Below are 16,833 nucleotides of genomic sequence, written 5' to 3'. Positions count from 1 at the left end.
TCAAGGATAAACTCTGATGAGCTTGTGCGTGGGAAGGATATTGAAGCTGTGTAACTGCCTTCAGTGCAATAACAAACAGAACTTCATTGAGCTTGAGAAATGGAATTAGTTCAGCTCTCTAAAAGTCCCCCCCCCCCCCCCTTAGCTGTGGACAGTGTGGAATATGGAAGAGGGCTGGATGTGTGATGGCGTACTGTACTCACCCCCGGCTGCTGAGAGATAACTGTTAGTTCCACTGTTACGTTTCACATGTCTCCACTGCTGACCCCAGTATGAGACACCCAGATATCATTTTGTCTTATGTCTTACGGGGAGTTCCTGGATAAGACTTCCATGTAATGGTGTTTCGATGAGATCACAGGACAGAATACTGATCACTCCGGAGTGGAACTATGAATTCACTCTGCTGACAGGAAAATAATCGTTTTTTTTCCATTGGCCACTGAAAATTATAAAATGCCACTGCCACTTTGACAGTTTTATGAACTGGTTAGGTTTTAATACAGTCGAGCGGCACAGTGATGGCACCGCAGTTGTCCTGCTGAAGGGCGGACAAATGTACAAGCTGCATCCAAATATTGACTCACAGGTGGATGTCGGTAATTCTATGTTTGTTGACTCTGTTAGCACATTATCTGAACAGTGAGATGTAATGGCTATGCTCAATGAAAAGGATTGAGTTTAGTCGACCCAGTAGCTGGAAAATGTACTACTTGTGAAAAATTGTCTGCTCTTTTAGGCAGATATCAAAGGATCAACTGGAAATCAAGTGAAAGAATGAAACCCCCTCAACAATCACATACATGTGCATTAAATGCAAAGAGAATGCAGTGTTGAGGGAAAAAAACATTTATGTGGCATTGCTCTGCTTCTGACCTCTCACCAACATTGTGCTCCTTTTCCAGAGTTCTTGTAAAAGGATTAACAGTGTAATTCCCAGAAACTCACGTGTTTCTCAAACTGGAATTAAGGCACATCTGCAGCAACTGAACTGCAGCAGCATAACGTTTTTTTTTTGTTTTATGTGTAGCTATGTTTAATTATACAGTCATGTTATAGTCCAGCACTGCTAGCATAGAGCTATATTGTCACTAATCTGCTTAGACCTTCCCCTCCCTGTTGATTCTGGTCTGGGAAGCTGTTTTTTGTTGATATTACCAAAGAAGACACATCATTTCTTTAATGCACTGTATAGAAATGAGGCTGCTTCTCGTTCCTTCATTTTGCTGTTGACGCTGAGCTCCCATTCGCATTGCTTTCACGTAAAGGCTCTCCAAGACTCCCGCTGCCTCTTCATGGCAATTTAATGAGAGCCCCCGAGTAACAAACTCTAATTTTGTTTGTTGCTTTTGTTGGGAAGGTAAAACGGCAACGCTCACAAATAATGCATGTGTAAATGACCTGCAGTCAAATGGTTTAGTATTCTGAAACCCTCAATACTGAGGTTCGGAAGTGGATTCATTCAAAGTTACCTTGCAGTTTTTAAAAAACCGCAATACCATAGAGTACAGCAGCTTCTGGGCCCAAACTTTTCGCTCTTTAATTGCTTCACACTACTTTCTCGGAGGCAATTTTCTCTTTTGTTTGCAACTGACATTAGCATCCAGAAAATCGAAGCTACTTGTGTTGTCTATTGCCTTGCACTTTAACTCTTTTGTCCTCTGTGACAGATTTGAAAGTCCTAATAGAAATGCCAATGGACTACAGATGATTCATGTAAAATGTGTGGCTTCTGGTGATGAGCCCAGAGATGTCTGCTCGGCTCTATAGTGAGTATTGGACTCTTTTAGTTCATTCTTTTAGTTGCACATTTCACTTAATCTGCTCTTATCAATTCGTCACAGGAACCAACTCCCTCCGGTGTGCAAGGTCTGATACAGTCACTGAGGGTTGAAGAGAACTAAGCAACGGGAGAATTTAAAAACTGTATAAAGATGAATATTCAGCAGCTAAAGAGACAGATTTTTCTCTAATGAGCTGGTGGAGCTCAAACCAGTTTACAGTATAAGGAGAGTCAATATTTACATTTACATTGTTTAGCCACACAACTCCCAATCAACGCAAATGTTACTTTGTCTGCTAAGAGGTTAGCTGTAGCAAATGTGTACAGTACTTGTGAGATTGTGAGTTATGTGAGATGTTGTCATCAAGTGCTGCACCTCGATGCTGATATGTTTTTTTAAGATGGATAAATCAAGTGAGCTGCTGAAAGGTTCAAATGTCTTAGAGGAGACTAATCATATATTAAGATTCATAATTTGAATGTGTCAACATTCACATGCTCTTATGTTCAGAAAATACATCACTTTCCTCATACTGTTAATTGCTGGAGCTCTTCTTAGTTTTAGCTCCTATCTCTTTCAGACCCCCTTCCCGTCAAAGCACAGTCTGCTTTGATTGGCTAGCAGGCCCACTCTGCTGTGATTGCACTCCCAGCGCGTGTAAGAAATGTTGGCCTCTGCTGTGACCTGGCTTTGTTAGCGTGTCAGACTAGCTGCTGGGTGTGCATTATGCAAATGTGGGCCATTGTTAAATGGTGCGGAAGTCTCGGCCAGACTACTGGCAAGGTGTTTCAGGAGCAGTGTTGTCTCTGAGGGAGAGGAAATACCTTGACAACAGACTTTGAGCTTTTTTGAAACTATTCAGACCTCTTACCTGCACAAATAATCATATAATACACTGGAGAAAAGATATACTGAAAAAGCCTTATGTGTCTCCTTTTGGCAGAAACTAATTAATGATGCTTGCTGCATAGTGGAGAGGAAAGATGAGCAATACAAGTTAATGCTGTGTAATATCACCCAATTCTCATGGCTGTTTTTAACTGGGCATATTTAAAACCCAAATGTCCTCTCAGTGCACAGACTCCTGTTGTAGATCCCCTTCACCTCTGTCCCACTGAGAGAGACTGACCATGAGACTCAGAGACGCTGGCTGTTTATTATGGTTATCTACCTTATCAGTGAGGTCACAGCTATCAATTCTGAACTACTGTTTATAGTGAATGACATTAGAGTGTGAACTGCATAGAGACCTAAAGATTTCATAATTTCAAAAAACTTGAGATTGACATTTCAAAGTACCATCTGTCAATAAATTCAGCTTTAAAAAAGTGTAAAATGCTGAATTTACACTACCACCATCAACAGTGATTCCCATAGCAATAAAATAGTTTTAAATGAAACCACTGATTAAACCTGATATGTTGACTCAATCCTGATTTAGAGTTAAACTTATGTAATGTTAGAGAACAACGCTTAGCTGATATGATATCCAATATTAGTCTAACCTTAGACAAGGGCGCACATGATGTTTGTGTGGGTAGGGGTTGCGTTCACAGAGGCCAAAAGTGGTGTATGTATCCCTTCCCCTTGTTCCACAGTATTGAGTGGTCCCACAGGACTCTCTGGTGCTCCAGGTGTGTCATTCTGCAGGCGAGCAGTGCTGTCAGTGTCTTTACCTTTAACCTTCCCTTGCCCTTCTCGCTTCTGTCTCCTCGTCCCAGAGGAGACAGCTGTGTTGGCAGCTGTAACACATCAGCCCACAACCGTTCCAGCTGTAATGTAGGGCCACTGAGAGAAATGCAATGCTCTGTATGCTGACATGGCAGTTTGTGAGAGGGACCCCACCAAGGTTAACTGGGCTGCAGTGTCCAGTGGCTATGCGCCTTCATGTGGTATGCACCAGCACACCTGCATAAGAACATCTCCTGGGGCCCAACAGTAAATAAGATGCATTTATCTGCTCTGCTTCGGTGCCAATCAGGGTGATACAGTCGAGAACAATACATGATAGAAACTTAAAGGCTCTCACCATAAAGGCCATGATCTTATTAGACTCCTGAGCTGCATGCATTCGCATAGCAATGAGAACAAATTGAATTTTTGTGAGGCTGCCATAACTCCATAATGCTTTCAGACAAACTTCTTTTTAACATTCATGTAGTAAGCAAAGGGAAATGCTTGTTGTGCAATTAGCATAATGAGGGACGTTGTCAATATTGCTGTCTATGTTAATCATGATGATTATTGAAGCGCACTTGGTTTCTTTATTTGGACCATGATTATAAACATAACAAAGGAAGTTTACATACAAAATAAACAAGGGGAGGTTTTTATTTAACATAATACTTATTAGTATTATTCAACATTTCACTTAAGTGCTTTTAATGCTTTTTAATTACTAGAATTATCCTAACATCCAAAGGTTTTTAAAAACATTTTTAATACAATGTTTAGGCTATAATCTTTCACTATAATCTTCACCAAATCTTCAGTAGAACACAGCCACATTTTTTAAGCAAGGATGCAAGAGACATTATCCCTTGGTAATTGTATGCCCACCATCCACCAACCTCCCCTATGACCTCTGTGCAGTGGGCAGAATGTAACTACCAGTAAGTACATTCACAAAGCCCCTGCAAGCGAAGTGCCGTTTTAGTACTTCAACATATACGTAATGTACTAGATGTAGTTACTTTTCAGTTTAAAACGTTTGAATCTCTGCTTTGTAGAAAACAACAGCTTGCACTTTTGATTGGCTACTCAGTTAATCGCTCCGGAATCCTATTGCTGTGATGGTTTCACGACGCTGTCCTCAGTGTTATTTGACAGATATATACTTGTATTAGCAGGAGGTGCAGGGATCAGGAGGAAGGTGGTGTTGAATTAGTCTATATTCCAGCTGGGATGTTGTCCATTAGCACAGATAATACAAAGTGGATATTTGCCGTTAATTTTACACTGTGTAATATATATAAATGCTTAATAAATAAAATTCATTAATTTCTCTTTTCAAATGTTTAGTAAAAATATATTAGGCTTTGGCTCTGAGACACCTGTGAGTTCTCTTGGCCGGCTACTGCTGTGATGAGCCCAAAGAGTTTCACATTCGATTTAAGATGTGAAAAAAAAATCTTGCCAATGGACACAATACATGCAGCAGATTGGTTTCCTCCAAAACAGAATCATTAGTAATTGGATTCACTTCATTGGCGAGAGTAGTTTTAGCTCCCTACCTAAGACTTTTAAAGGTCTTAATTTGTTGTCTTGAGGAGAGTATTGAAACTGTAGATATCATATTATTGCAACAGTCCATGAAACACAGAGGTGAAGCATTGCAAACATTCTTGACGGTAAAAGGGAAGAATTAGCAATTGAGGCTTTGCCACATTCTTTTTTGAACACCGTTCCTCTTCACTATGCTAGCCTATCCTTCATGAATTGCACAGCCAGACCGGCCCACGTTCCTGATTACACGTGCATTACAAGGCCTGTTTGTTTTTCCGTTCCTTGATCTGCTCCTGAGGGATAAGAAGATATAGGCCATGAATGTGCTGTGAAGTGGTTGCTTGAGCATATCAGAACAATGCCTGTGGTGGTGGTGGTGTTGGCGGCAACGCACGGTGCAGTGAAGTGGCCCAGTTGTGCACAAAGCCTCCCCTGTAACACAGATGCAGTACTCAGCACTCAGAGGACGTGATAAACTGCAATAATTAATTGGGAAGTAGCCTCCATTTTTGTTAGGAAGGCCTTATTACACTGGATGAGCCGGGCAGTGGGCACCATAAATAATTTTGTCTTTTGTCTTTGTATTTACAACTGAAGCTTATAAATACCTCTCCCTCCGGTCTTCATTGATGTGATGCTGCTGAGAGAAAAGAGATAGGGAGACTGATAGAGGGCGAGCTGCTACAGCAAAGCCCATTTCCAAAGGCCTCATACTGAAGCAGCAAAGGTTAATTGGATTCTGTCAGAGCGATATTGTCGACTGATGTTTAATTCTCTCACATTACCACTTATATTACCTTTGTTTAATTTTCATCCTTGGAGAAAATGGTGGTTTGATCGTGTCATAATCAGTGCAGGACTACATTATGAATCTATCACGTCTTGACAGTGCCCTCTATGAGTGCAACAGCAAGGGCTGATTGTTGCTCATGTTTTAATATCGGTAAATAATATGATTCATAGGGTAATACTGAAAGGAATAGCTTATAATATCCATCATTAAACAGTTGCATCCCTCTCTTTTTGATTAATGCTAAGCATAGTTACAGACGGGCCTACAAAACAGCCTATCTACCAAAAGCAGGAAGATTAGGATTTCTGGATTATATAAAACTAAATCGCTTAAACCTGCTTTTGGAGAAATGCAGTACACGGCAAACTATTCGTGACTTCACATACAGAAGTAGACGGAAGTAAAAGGTGGGGGTGGTGTGTCTCCGGGATTTGTGTCAACAGAAAAGAAAAAAAAGTTCTCACTAGCTTAGCGCTGTGTGTTGCAGGACGCCTCAGACGCTCCCTGTGTTTGCGTTTATCTCTTCCTTGTCTGAAAAGCTGCTCTCTGCACCGAGCCCTGATGGATGGTGCTGGAGTGTTGGTGGTGCAGCAGCGCCTGACTGTGTTTCAACATCTGACCTTGTTGTATTGTGCTGATTAAGAGAGGGAGTGTACAGTATTGACTCCACACCAACGCCATCACCCCCGAAGCCTGACACCCCCCCTCCCTCAGGAAATGCAGATGATTGTTTTGTGCACAGTCAGAGTGGCTGCACTGGTACATGACCCTGGAAGTGAATAACTCTTTGACACAACCTGTATTCACAACATACAATGTACAGTAATAGTACAGCTTGTAGAGACAGAGCAGCATATCTGTTGCCTGTCTCCAGCGGTCATAGTCCAGATCTCTTTTTCATGCCAGCGACGGATGTAGAAAATCTGCATTTAAGCAACAAGACTGATTAGTCTGTCTCACCAGATACACCACAACGTCAAAACCAGTGACCAGTATAGACTTAGTTGTTGATGACTGTAAACCTGCCATTGGCCATGCATCCTTTCTTCCAGCCAGCTTCTGAGAAACAACATCAACCACTGACCAACTTACTGAAAAGTTGTGATGTTAATTTACTCAATCGACATACATCTTTCTCCTTTTTTTCTGTTCTACCCAGAGAAAGATTACTTTGCTACTGAATTACTCTATATGTCAATACAGATATTTACATTCCTTATTCTGTTCATTTAATATTGAATGATTTATCCTAACTATTACCTTCACTTCTTTCACTGTTGTAGGAACATTTTTACTTCAGAAAAAGATTTGAATCCTTCTTTCACCACCGCTAAAATCAGCAACACCTAAAGCTGTTCCCAATCAGGTAGGAATAACAGGGCAGCATGCAGTCAGGGCTTGTGTGTAAGGTATTTTTCCCAGATTATCTTTATCACTCTTTTCTTAAAAAGAAGATTTGTCACCACTTTGGAGATCTTCAGTGATTTGAAAATATTGTCGAGGGAGTGAGTGTGAATCCTGTAAATGACTTTGGTAACAATCACCTTGGAAAAGCCAGGGAGAAAAAGTGTGGTTTGCCATGTGCATATGTGGACCTGGGCTGTGTAAGTAAGCAGGTGATCAAAGTTAATAACGGGAAAAAAATAGATTCAAGCATACGTCAAACTCTTTCATTTCATTTTTGATGAGAAGGATGAAAAAGGCGTTTTTGGGTTCATTGGGCAAACGGTATTATACTCACCAGAGATTTACTTGGTGGCTCAGGCTCACGTAGCTCCAGGGTTCGCCAAGGGTTGTTTGAATAATGGGGTGACCCTGAATTATACAGCTCCTTGTAAAACAACACCGCCAATATTTGTCTTTTGTCAGTATTTGTTATTGTCTTATCTACAGGGCATCATAACAGGAAGTAGTAAAGTGGTAAAACCCGCCTATTGCTTGATTAAATTGGCTGCCGGGGCCAAGTCCTGCAACTCTGCATCTTGCCTTGAAAAGTTGAACATTTTTTACCTTCCCAGGTCATCTAAACGTTGCTGGCACCATAGGAAAACAATGGTTTTGCTGAGGACCTATGTTTTTACAACGCTGTGTGACAGCCTCTAAGAGTACTTCTGCTTCACTAAACAAAACTAAACTTCTATTTAGACAAAGCATATTAACCGTCACAGTATGTGAATACCAGTATTAAGCTTAGTAAGTCCTTGAAACCACATTGCCAGCCCTCCGACTGTGAAGAAGTTTTGGGAGTCTGTGTGTTTAGAGACGACCATTATATGAGCAAAGAACCTGCACTCCAGTGATAACGGGAATCTTATGTACTGCAGCCAGTGGGAAATCTCCATCCAGGACCTCACCTCCATGGAGAGATTAATGCTCGCTGTTCAGGGTCACACACGAGCAGAGCCCGTTTGTCCTTGGGACACGTTTATCCATATAGCAAGTTGCTGTTAGGGGCTCCTCCATTCGTCGGCTGCATTCGTAGGCCAATTGCATCACAGCAGCACGGGTAGACTGTCCCAATATGAGGGCTCCTCCAGATGTGTCCTTCCACTCCAGAATAATGGAGGCTCCACCGTGTGGATCTTTCCCAGCCAGATACATCCCATGATTCATGGCGCTTCAGTGTTTTTCAAAGAGGTAATTGCGGCAAAAAGCGAGGTGAAATATAAGTACTCAACCAAATAGCCAACGGTGGACATGTTGTAAAAACAAATATTCAACATTTTCAATCAACAGAAGAAAGTTTTGGTTTGTAGTTTTGTTGAGAGGCGAGGAATGTAACTGTGGGACAAGCTGCATTGACAGGGTCCTGAATTGAGACACAGCTATAGGGTCTCCCCACCACAAGCTGCATTACAGTGCAATGAGTCCTGGAGTTCATGCCTCACAGAGAAACTTCTTAAAGTTTTTGGTTGATTGTATTTGTTTTATATCCTTCAGTCAAGAAGACTCATCACAGCTAATTGATCATACAGTTGATTGACTAGCAAACAGTGTGATGTGGAGCATAACGACAACATGATATTTCAATTAGTTTTCATATTCCCTAGTGCATCATGCCAAATACTCAGTAGTATAATAGTGTTGGGGTGGTCTGCTCCAGTTATTGTCACCAGGCTTGTCACTTGATGGTCCCAGATTGCTACAGTGATGTCAAATTGGCTGTAATTGGAATGTGCTGTTCATTTGAGGAGTTTTATTCTCTCAGTTTATTCTGCTCCTAAAAGAGTCTAATTACTTTAAATAATGTACATGAATGGTTGATGGATGTAAAACGCAAATGTTGAGAAATAAATTAATTTATGATTAATTTTGAGTATGCACAATAAACAAGGGAAAAATAAGTAAATGGTTGTTTAAGAACAGATGGCAGAAGACTACACGTAAACCTCAATTGAAGCGATTGTTCCGAGGAGCCTTTAAATATACCTTTTACTCTCTGTTAACTAAAATAGTTTTCTAAATATCTTTACATAGGAAAACTAAATTATACAATCCATGAAGTGAGTTATCAACCCTTCAAGTCCAAACCAGTGTCATTATTCCTGACACAAAGTTCTGTCTTGTTCTTATCCCACCCTTATCAGGGTTATCACTTTACATCTCTTTTTATGTCAGCTGGAACAGATCATCTTTGAGTTGACGCCCTCTCGCCTGTCCACCGTGAATTGAATTAATCAAAACTGCCTCAAACGCTCTTCGATTCCCAGGTGACAAGTGGGAAAGTCATGTGAGACATGTGAGGATCTGCGTGTGGAGTTTGCACGATGGAGTTGTTGCTTGCAGAGCTCTTCTGATAATAGCAGAAAATGCTCTGTCTCTCACAGATGCTGTTGTTGCTGCTATTACAAGAGGGGGGGGGGGGGGGGTCAATTCAAAGAGAATGATTTTGCAGGTCCAAATCCTTTTCCCAGGAAAGATACAAAAAATGTTTTATTGTGAAATGAGTAAACTCAAGGTAACTCTGTCTAGTGGAGTGTCTGCTCATGGAGGTTGTGACGAGTTGTAAAGGTACTCAGCAGGCAGAGTTGGCCAGAGGCGGCACATTATCCAGTGGACCAGTCGTCATCAGACCTCACTGGGGGATGGTTCAATGACAAGTGGCTGCTTCTTCCATTACTCAGCCTGCTGCAGCAATTAGGTACCAAGAGGAGACTTATAGTTGGTTTATTTACAGCCAGTCCTCTGTTCACCCCCGACAGCCGTGTGCTACCCCCGTCTACCCTCTGCTCTGGGTGACTCGTGCATGGTAAAGGTTTGCCTGGACTTTGTTCCCTGCCCATGGGTATAACATAAGCTGAATAACATAATATCTGTCTGGAACCATGTTGACTAAAATGTGAGAATGTCCTCCCTAGAAAAACATTGGTTATTTTTAAAAGCTTAAACCAGCAGTTTTGCTGATAATCCCTTATTATGAATTAATACCTCATTGAAACCCTGATCATAGGTGTTTAAGATATGAACAGATGACAAATTATTTGTTCCATTCAGAGTCACAAGAGTGAAGAGCATTATTTCACATGAAAGATGGAAATCATTTTGAGCAAAACAAATACAATTTCACGCCTCCTCATGACCCCTTGTAGTGGTCCTGACCCTTCAGCAGATTAGAAAAAGATGTCATTCATCCATCCATCGACAAATCCATCCATCAATCTTTATGTCTTCTTCTTCTTGCTGCCAAGTAGGCTATCCCAGATATCTACCATCCTAGCCATGCTCCTCCTGGGGGATCCTGAGGTGTTTTGAGGCGAGATGAGATGTGTTATCCCTCCAGTGAGCTCTGGGTTGAGCCCAGGTTCCTCATTGTTGGAAATGCCCAGTAAACTGCCATCGTAAGTTGCCTAGGAGGCATCCTGACATAAATGCCCGAACCACCTTAACTCTCCACTTTCCACATGAGAGACATGCAGCGGTTGAGAGGCGGGGGAGAGGCGGTGGACTTAGGGGGAGAGGCGGTCAACTGGCAGAAAAATTGGACTATGGGCAGAAAATCAGACTGGATGGTCTCTGGTTCGACTCCAAGGAGTGACAACAAAAACATACCTGGATGGACAACACCTGGATCTGTTCAAAAGTCCAAGAGGACTCTCCCTACCCCACTATCTAAGTACCCCTGAGCAAGGCACCTTACTCCCCCAACACCTGCTCCGAGGGCGCCGTGCATGGCTGCCCACTGCTCTGTGTGTCCTCCTGTGTTCACCAGATGGGTCAAAAGCAGAAGACAAATTTCCCTCCATTTGCATGTCGTGTGTCTGTGCATGTGTGTGGGACCAATACATGTATCTTGTGTCTCTTGTTCTAGTCCGAGCTCCCACCAGATCTCTGAGCTCCTTACTCTAAGCCTGAGCCCAGCAACCCGACTGAGAAAACTCAATTTGGCCGCTTGTATTCATGAACTTGTTCACTACCCAGAGCTTGTGACCATAGGTGAGGGTTGTAACATAGACCAACTGGTAAACTGGTAAATTCAAAGTTTTGCTCCAGGGCTCAGCTCTTTCTTCACTGCAATGGTCCAGTCTTGGCATGGAATTAAAATAGTCTCAGACCTAATGTACGTTAAACTGAGGCATGGGCTCATGATACAGTCCACAGAACAGTTTGCAACAGCAAGAAAGGTCTTCGCAGACTGCGAGTATGGGGCTGAGACGAGTGTGAGCTTGACCCTCCCTTCCTCCTTGCTAAGGCCTGACACTTATTTGCTCGCCCGGTTGACCTGTGGCCCCGTACACACCTGGTATTAACAAGTGTTTATGTGATCCGGATCTCAAGTGGACAGCTCTGAGTACAGCTGTGAACGCACTCACCACCGCCACAATATGAATCAGCAGTTAATGAATCGATGCTTTTATAACATTTAAAAAATCTTTCTTCACACGCAGCTGCATGACAGTAATTTAGACTCTCCTTACTCGTTTCTCCACCCTCTTTTGCTTGTTCGTGCACACACACACAAACACACAAACACACAAATTCACACACACACACACACACACACAAACACAGTGACATCGAACTTGTGTACTCAGACTGTGTAAAAACAAGATATTTTTTTTCGGGCTGTGGAGCGTCTTCGTGAACATACGTGTTCATTTGTATAGAGCGGGGACTTTAGATCAGATCAGGAGATGCATGTGGGGCCACATTATAATGCCAAGTGTGAATGCACACAGAGCCGTCCACTTGTGATTGGATCAGTTTCTGATGTCTTTAGTCCTTTGATTGATTATTTTCAACACCCACAGTCTTTATATGATATGTTCATTTCGATTCTAAATAATCGCCAAAGGAAATATTCATATGAACATTTATTATATTGCAGGCACTGACCGGTAATGTCACAGAGGTGCTCGGGGTACTAGATTAAAAAGGCACTCAAATGGTTTGTCTTGGGAGGCAGTGACAAACAGTGTAGTTTACTGTTTTGGTAATTGGAAATGTAGAAATGTAAATCAGCATACTGCTGTGAATATATAAAAATAAGTGTTCAGTAAATGTTTTTTGAACATTTTCTTCTTGGCTAAGGGGCAACTCTTTTACAGAAAAGCCAGCTGCCGGCTAAATAGCCAAGTGCTCACAAGTCCTCCCAGTTACTTTTTGACTTATTTTCTCTGCGTAACCACCATCCTCTGGATCTTCTTCTTCTTCTTCCTCCTTCCTGGAGCTACAGCAAGTGACCAGAGCTTTTATTCACCTCAACTGAACAGAATGAATGGCATTTATTAAATGTAAAAAAAATTGCTACACTACACACATACTACATGCCATACGCTACACACACACACACACACACACACAATAAACCAGGTGAAATGATTGTAGCTTAAGCTTTTTACTATCATTGATGTAAACAAAAAAATAAAACTGCCAACGAATAAAGTCAACTACCTTTTAAAGACAAGGTTGGTAATCCTGGAAAGGCTGGTAAGAGCAGGCGGCACTTTCTCCTACACCCTTATTAAAGCTATGCCCCTAAAACACATTAACACACAGCAAGTGTCCCCGTTGGGGGACTAATAAAGGACTATCTTACCTTAAAGATGTATGAAGAAAAAAACTATATTTTCATCTGCTGTGTTCACAGTCTCCAAGCAGCATGTTTTACACAGCCACAGCTAAATGGAAGGTGTCCGTCAGTCTGATCATGTTACTTTATCATCAATCTGAAAACCTCTTTCTGTCTGAGACAAGTTGAATATTGCAGATAACATGGTTCCACTGGGGATTGAACCCAGGACCTACTTGTAAAGCAGACGTGATAACCATGACACTATAGAACCTGCTCACGTGTAATATTTATGGACTTCATGTCTCAGACCAGTCAACCTTAGCTGTATCATTTCAGGTTTCCTATGCATATCGTGGTCCTTTTGGATCTTTTTAGAACCCCACCTCTATCATGGGTACCTGAAGACTTTTCTAGTCTTGATGGTCACTCAAAGCAGCAGTTTCTCTATCACACATCACTCACACAATATGGGGTTTAGTTTCTTGCCCAGGAACACTTGATCATGAAGAATAGGGAACAGCCTTTTTATTTTAGTTGCGTGTTTAAATTGGTTTCCAGTGACATTTTATTGAGTCAATATGACATTACGCTTGCTCCTCCAGAAACAGTTGAGTTCTAATGTCATATTCTCAAAATTATGTTTTATAAATAAAATATTTTGCAATGGAACTTCCTGCAGAAACATGTCTGATCAATATGTTTCTCCACATCATACATTTGTGGTTTATCTTGTCACGGGACATTTTCTCCTGCTTTGTGGGAAGCAAAGTGGATGTTCATTTTCTAATTCCTAGTTTTTCTTTATAGTAATTCACTACATGTTGACAAACTAATCAAGGTATTCAACAATCAGAATGTGATGGAAGATTGACATTAAGATGTGCAAGGGCCCACCAGATATGGGGATATCTACCCCTCTACCTGGCTACTCCACAGTGTTGAGGAAATCTGGCTGATGACTCTCATAAAAACAGGCCAACTTACTATAATCAAACCATAAACACACTTAACATTATGTATTTAACATTAAAAAACAGCACATTTATGACAAAGTGTTTATAATATTGGAAGGTGTTTCACCCCTCTGGAAAGAGGTCATGTATCATATTGTACTTGCCATCCTCACTGCCAAGAGTGCGCAGAACTGTGAACAACACTGCCCCCAGCTATAGGTCAATAAACAGTTTCTAAATGTATGAATTTACATTGCTAACCATGTCCAGCTCTCCTTAAAGCTACAGTATGCCACCTTTGTGTTACATTGTTTTGTCAAAGACTTTGACTCCAGACAGCCTAGCAGCAGCTTGTTCAGCCAATCAGGCAAGGCCACAGTCAGGGGTAGGAGATCATTGATAACTTGAATTTGCATACTGCAGTTTTTACTCAATATAAGTTTAATTGAGCTGTCATTTGTGTGACACAGGGTTTAGACTGGTTTACCGTCCCCATCCTTACAGCACCACTTGGTTTTGAGGAACTTAGACCTGACACCGATTGATTGATGCTGGTGTGTGGTAATTGGGGGGGGCTTTCGCTCAATGATGTATCTGTGAACACATGAAAATGGGTTGGGAGTGACTGCTTCAACAGAGGTTTGAACTGAGAAGCTAATTATCAACTAACAATAGTTGATAAAAGAATGTGATTCTAATCTGCTTCCTCTCGTCTTGTGCTTTCTTCCTATTCATATCTAATTGTCACTGCACTTTACATGCTGCCTGGTTCATTATGATGATGTCTCATCTCGTGCCTTCCTCTCTTTTCCTCTTTTCCTATCTCCTCCTCCTCCTCTCTCTACTCCCCACCTGGCACTGAGCTCTGTGCGCTGATTCAGCCGGTTGTAGATGCATATATGAGAGTTTCCGGCTGGTTAGGAAGCATTCAAATGCTGTGCCCAGTGGACGGAGGTGATCCCTTTTTCTATCAAACGCAACGTTGAACTCAGCGGGAGTCAGCGGGAGCAGAGCCCCTCACTAGTATGCACTGCAACACCATTCATGCTGGAACAGAAACATGTCACTGTCCATGTCTGATTTTGAATAAAATTCTCTAACTGTGTTTTGTTAAACTTGCAGTATGAATTGCTTCAATGTGCCTCTCTCTTTTTATGTTGCAGGCGACTCGCCTCATTCCCCGTAGAAGTCTCAGAGATCCCTCTAAACCTAATTGCTCCTCCATGTAGAAGAAGTTACCCCTGTCGCAAATGGAAATCTGCATCTTTTGGGTAAATTGAAGGGCTTTTTTATTCCTTCTTTTCATCAGACCATAATTAACCAACCTCATTTCCTGACCATAGGTGTCATTACCTGTCCTGCTGCTATTTTCCAGCATCATCCTGTTTATCAGCTTGATCTTTTCATTTCTACATATTGCTGCTGCTGAGTGTTTCTCTGTTTGTCAGTCTTTTCCGTTTGCTCATGAAGCTGCCACCGCCTACTGTGCGCAGGCTGGTAGGTGGCCGCCTCGGCTCCAAAATCCGCTCAGTTGGAAAATGAACATCCCTACCCATTACAGCCACAGAAGCAAAGTAGATGCGCAGTAGGGAAACCAACTGCTTTCTGGAAGAGAGCAGGCATAACAGACCCCTGTGATGTCACATGTCTTCCTTCCAATTCCTCTTTCTTGAGCATTACTTCATGAACAGTAAAATAGATGGATGTCTTAGTAAATGATTGAGAAGCTTTGTCGCACTGGTACAACTTTGTGGATTATATGTAAGCAGTGTATTTGCATTAAGCATCTCGCAGCACATTCAGTGCGGCGCAGAGGTGCCCTGCCCGGCTGTCCATGCAGTCCAGCTCTCTGGATGCTTTTCCTTGGAGTTCATTACAGCTGCTCAGCGAGGCCCTGAGAGCTCCTCTGCAAATGAGGAGAGATGGGGAGAGATGAAAACCCTGAGAGCGTCGAGCAGTGGGACTTAGGCTTCAAAAGCGTTGTGGCAATTTCAAAGGCTTTTTATTCTTGACGCCATGCTCGCTGCATCTATTGAGTCTCCAGCGCTGAGCTTGAGAGAGATCTAAAAGTGAGGTTTGTGGCGAAGAGAAAATACAAAAACTTAACCCTCCAGGCGTTTTTACCTGAGGAGGAAGAAGACAGCGAAAGCTCTAAATAGGTGTGTTTACTCTCTAGATGAAGAGGGACTGAGAATCAGCCCTAAACCCTTGTGATTACAGGTCTTAAGCTGTCCCACTCTGTTGGGAAGTATTTGCCAACAAAACATGGAAAACAACTGCACATCAATTACAATTACCCAGGGAGTTTTGTTCTGAATGACATTTGGGCCAAGCTGGAACTTACGGTCGGAGAAGGCAGGTGTGTAGATTGGATAATGAATGTAATTATATCAAATCCCTGAGAGCCAGAGAGAATGTGACACTGTGGTGCAGGTAAAATCCCACAGCGGAAACAATATGCTACTGTTCAATAAAGCAGCCATTTTAGCCTTTTTATATTTGTCCGATTTCAGATTAAAGGTTTATTGTAGACTTGATATGGCCGTACTCTTTACTATGATCCATTTCACTTTTGAAAGATTATTCAAAATGTGAGATCACACAGAAGCACTGCTTTCATTATGTCATGGCACTTGAGCACAAGGTGCAACATTTCAATTTGAAATCAAAAGATGCTTGAATAGATTTTTCTGTGCTCTATGTGGGCAGCTGCAAATACACACATGTTGTTATCGTGATTGTGCTGGTAAACCCATTTACACATCCAGTAGACTTGGCCTCTGCATGTTTGTAAATCCAATATTCAATAATAACAGCTTTTTTTTCAATTGGTAATATAAAGATATGACTTAGCGTAGCTTTAAAATGCCCAATGAGTGAATTGCTCTAAAGACATTTGTGCCCACTACCCAGTTGATTTAGTTTTTAAACCTATGTTGGCCCAGTGAAACCCTGGAAACCTGTCTATGGTCGACCGATAGCTGGATGCTAGTTTTGCAAGCAAGTAATAGTTTGTGTACAATTCCCGAAGGTGAACAAAAATGTATAATCTCCAATTTTACTCCA

General features: G+C 41.8%; 1 protein-coding gene across 3 annotated transcripts in view; it reads left to right on the top strand.

Moving 5' to 3' along the window:
* iqsec1b (IQ motif and Sec7 domain ArfGEF 1b) overlaps positions 1-16,833 on the top strand; it is a 199,400-nt gene that overhangs the window by 47,087 nt on the left and 135,480 nt on the right. For 2 of the 3 annotated variants that reach the window (XM_053430909.1, XM_053430941.1), the window contains exon 3: positions 14,931-15,038. The exons of the other annotated variant lie outside the window; for it this stretch is intronic. In XM_053430909.1, coding sequence (XP_053286884.1) covers positions 14,931-15,038 — 108 coding nt within the window. The remainder of the gene's footprint in view (positions 1-14,930; positions 15,039-16,833) is intronic. 3 annotated transcript variants of the gene reach the window in all.

Source organism: Pleuronectes platessa, chromosome 2, assembly GCF_947347685.1.
Source record: "Pleuronectes platessa chromosome 2, fPlePla1.1, whole genome shotgun sequence".
NCBI classification, from domain to species: Eukaryota; Metazoa; Chordata; class Actinopteri; order Pleuronectiformes; family Pleuronectidae; genus Pleuronectes; species Pleuronectes platessa.
Note: the sequence above shows the minus strand (reverse complement) of the source record. Positions and strands in the feature narration are given on the sequence as shown.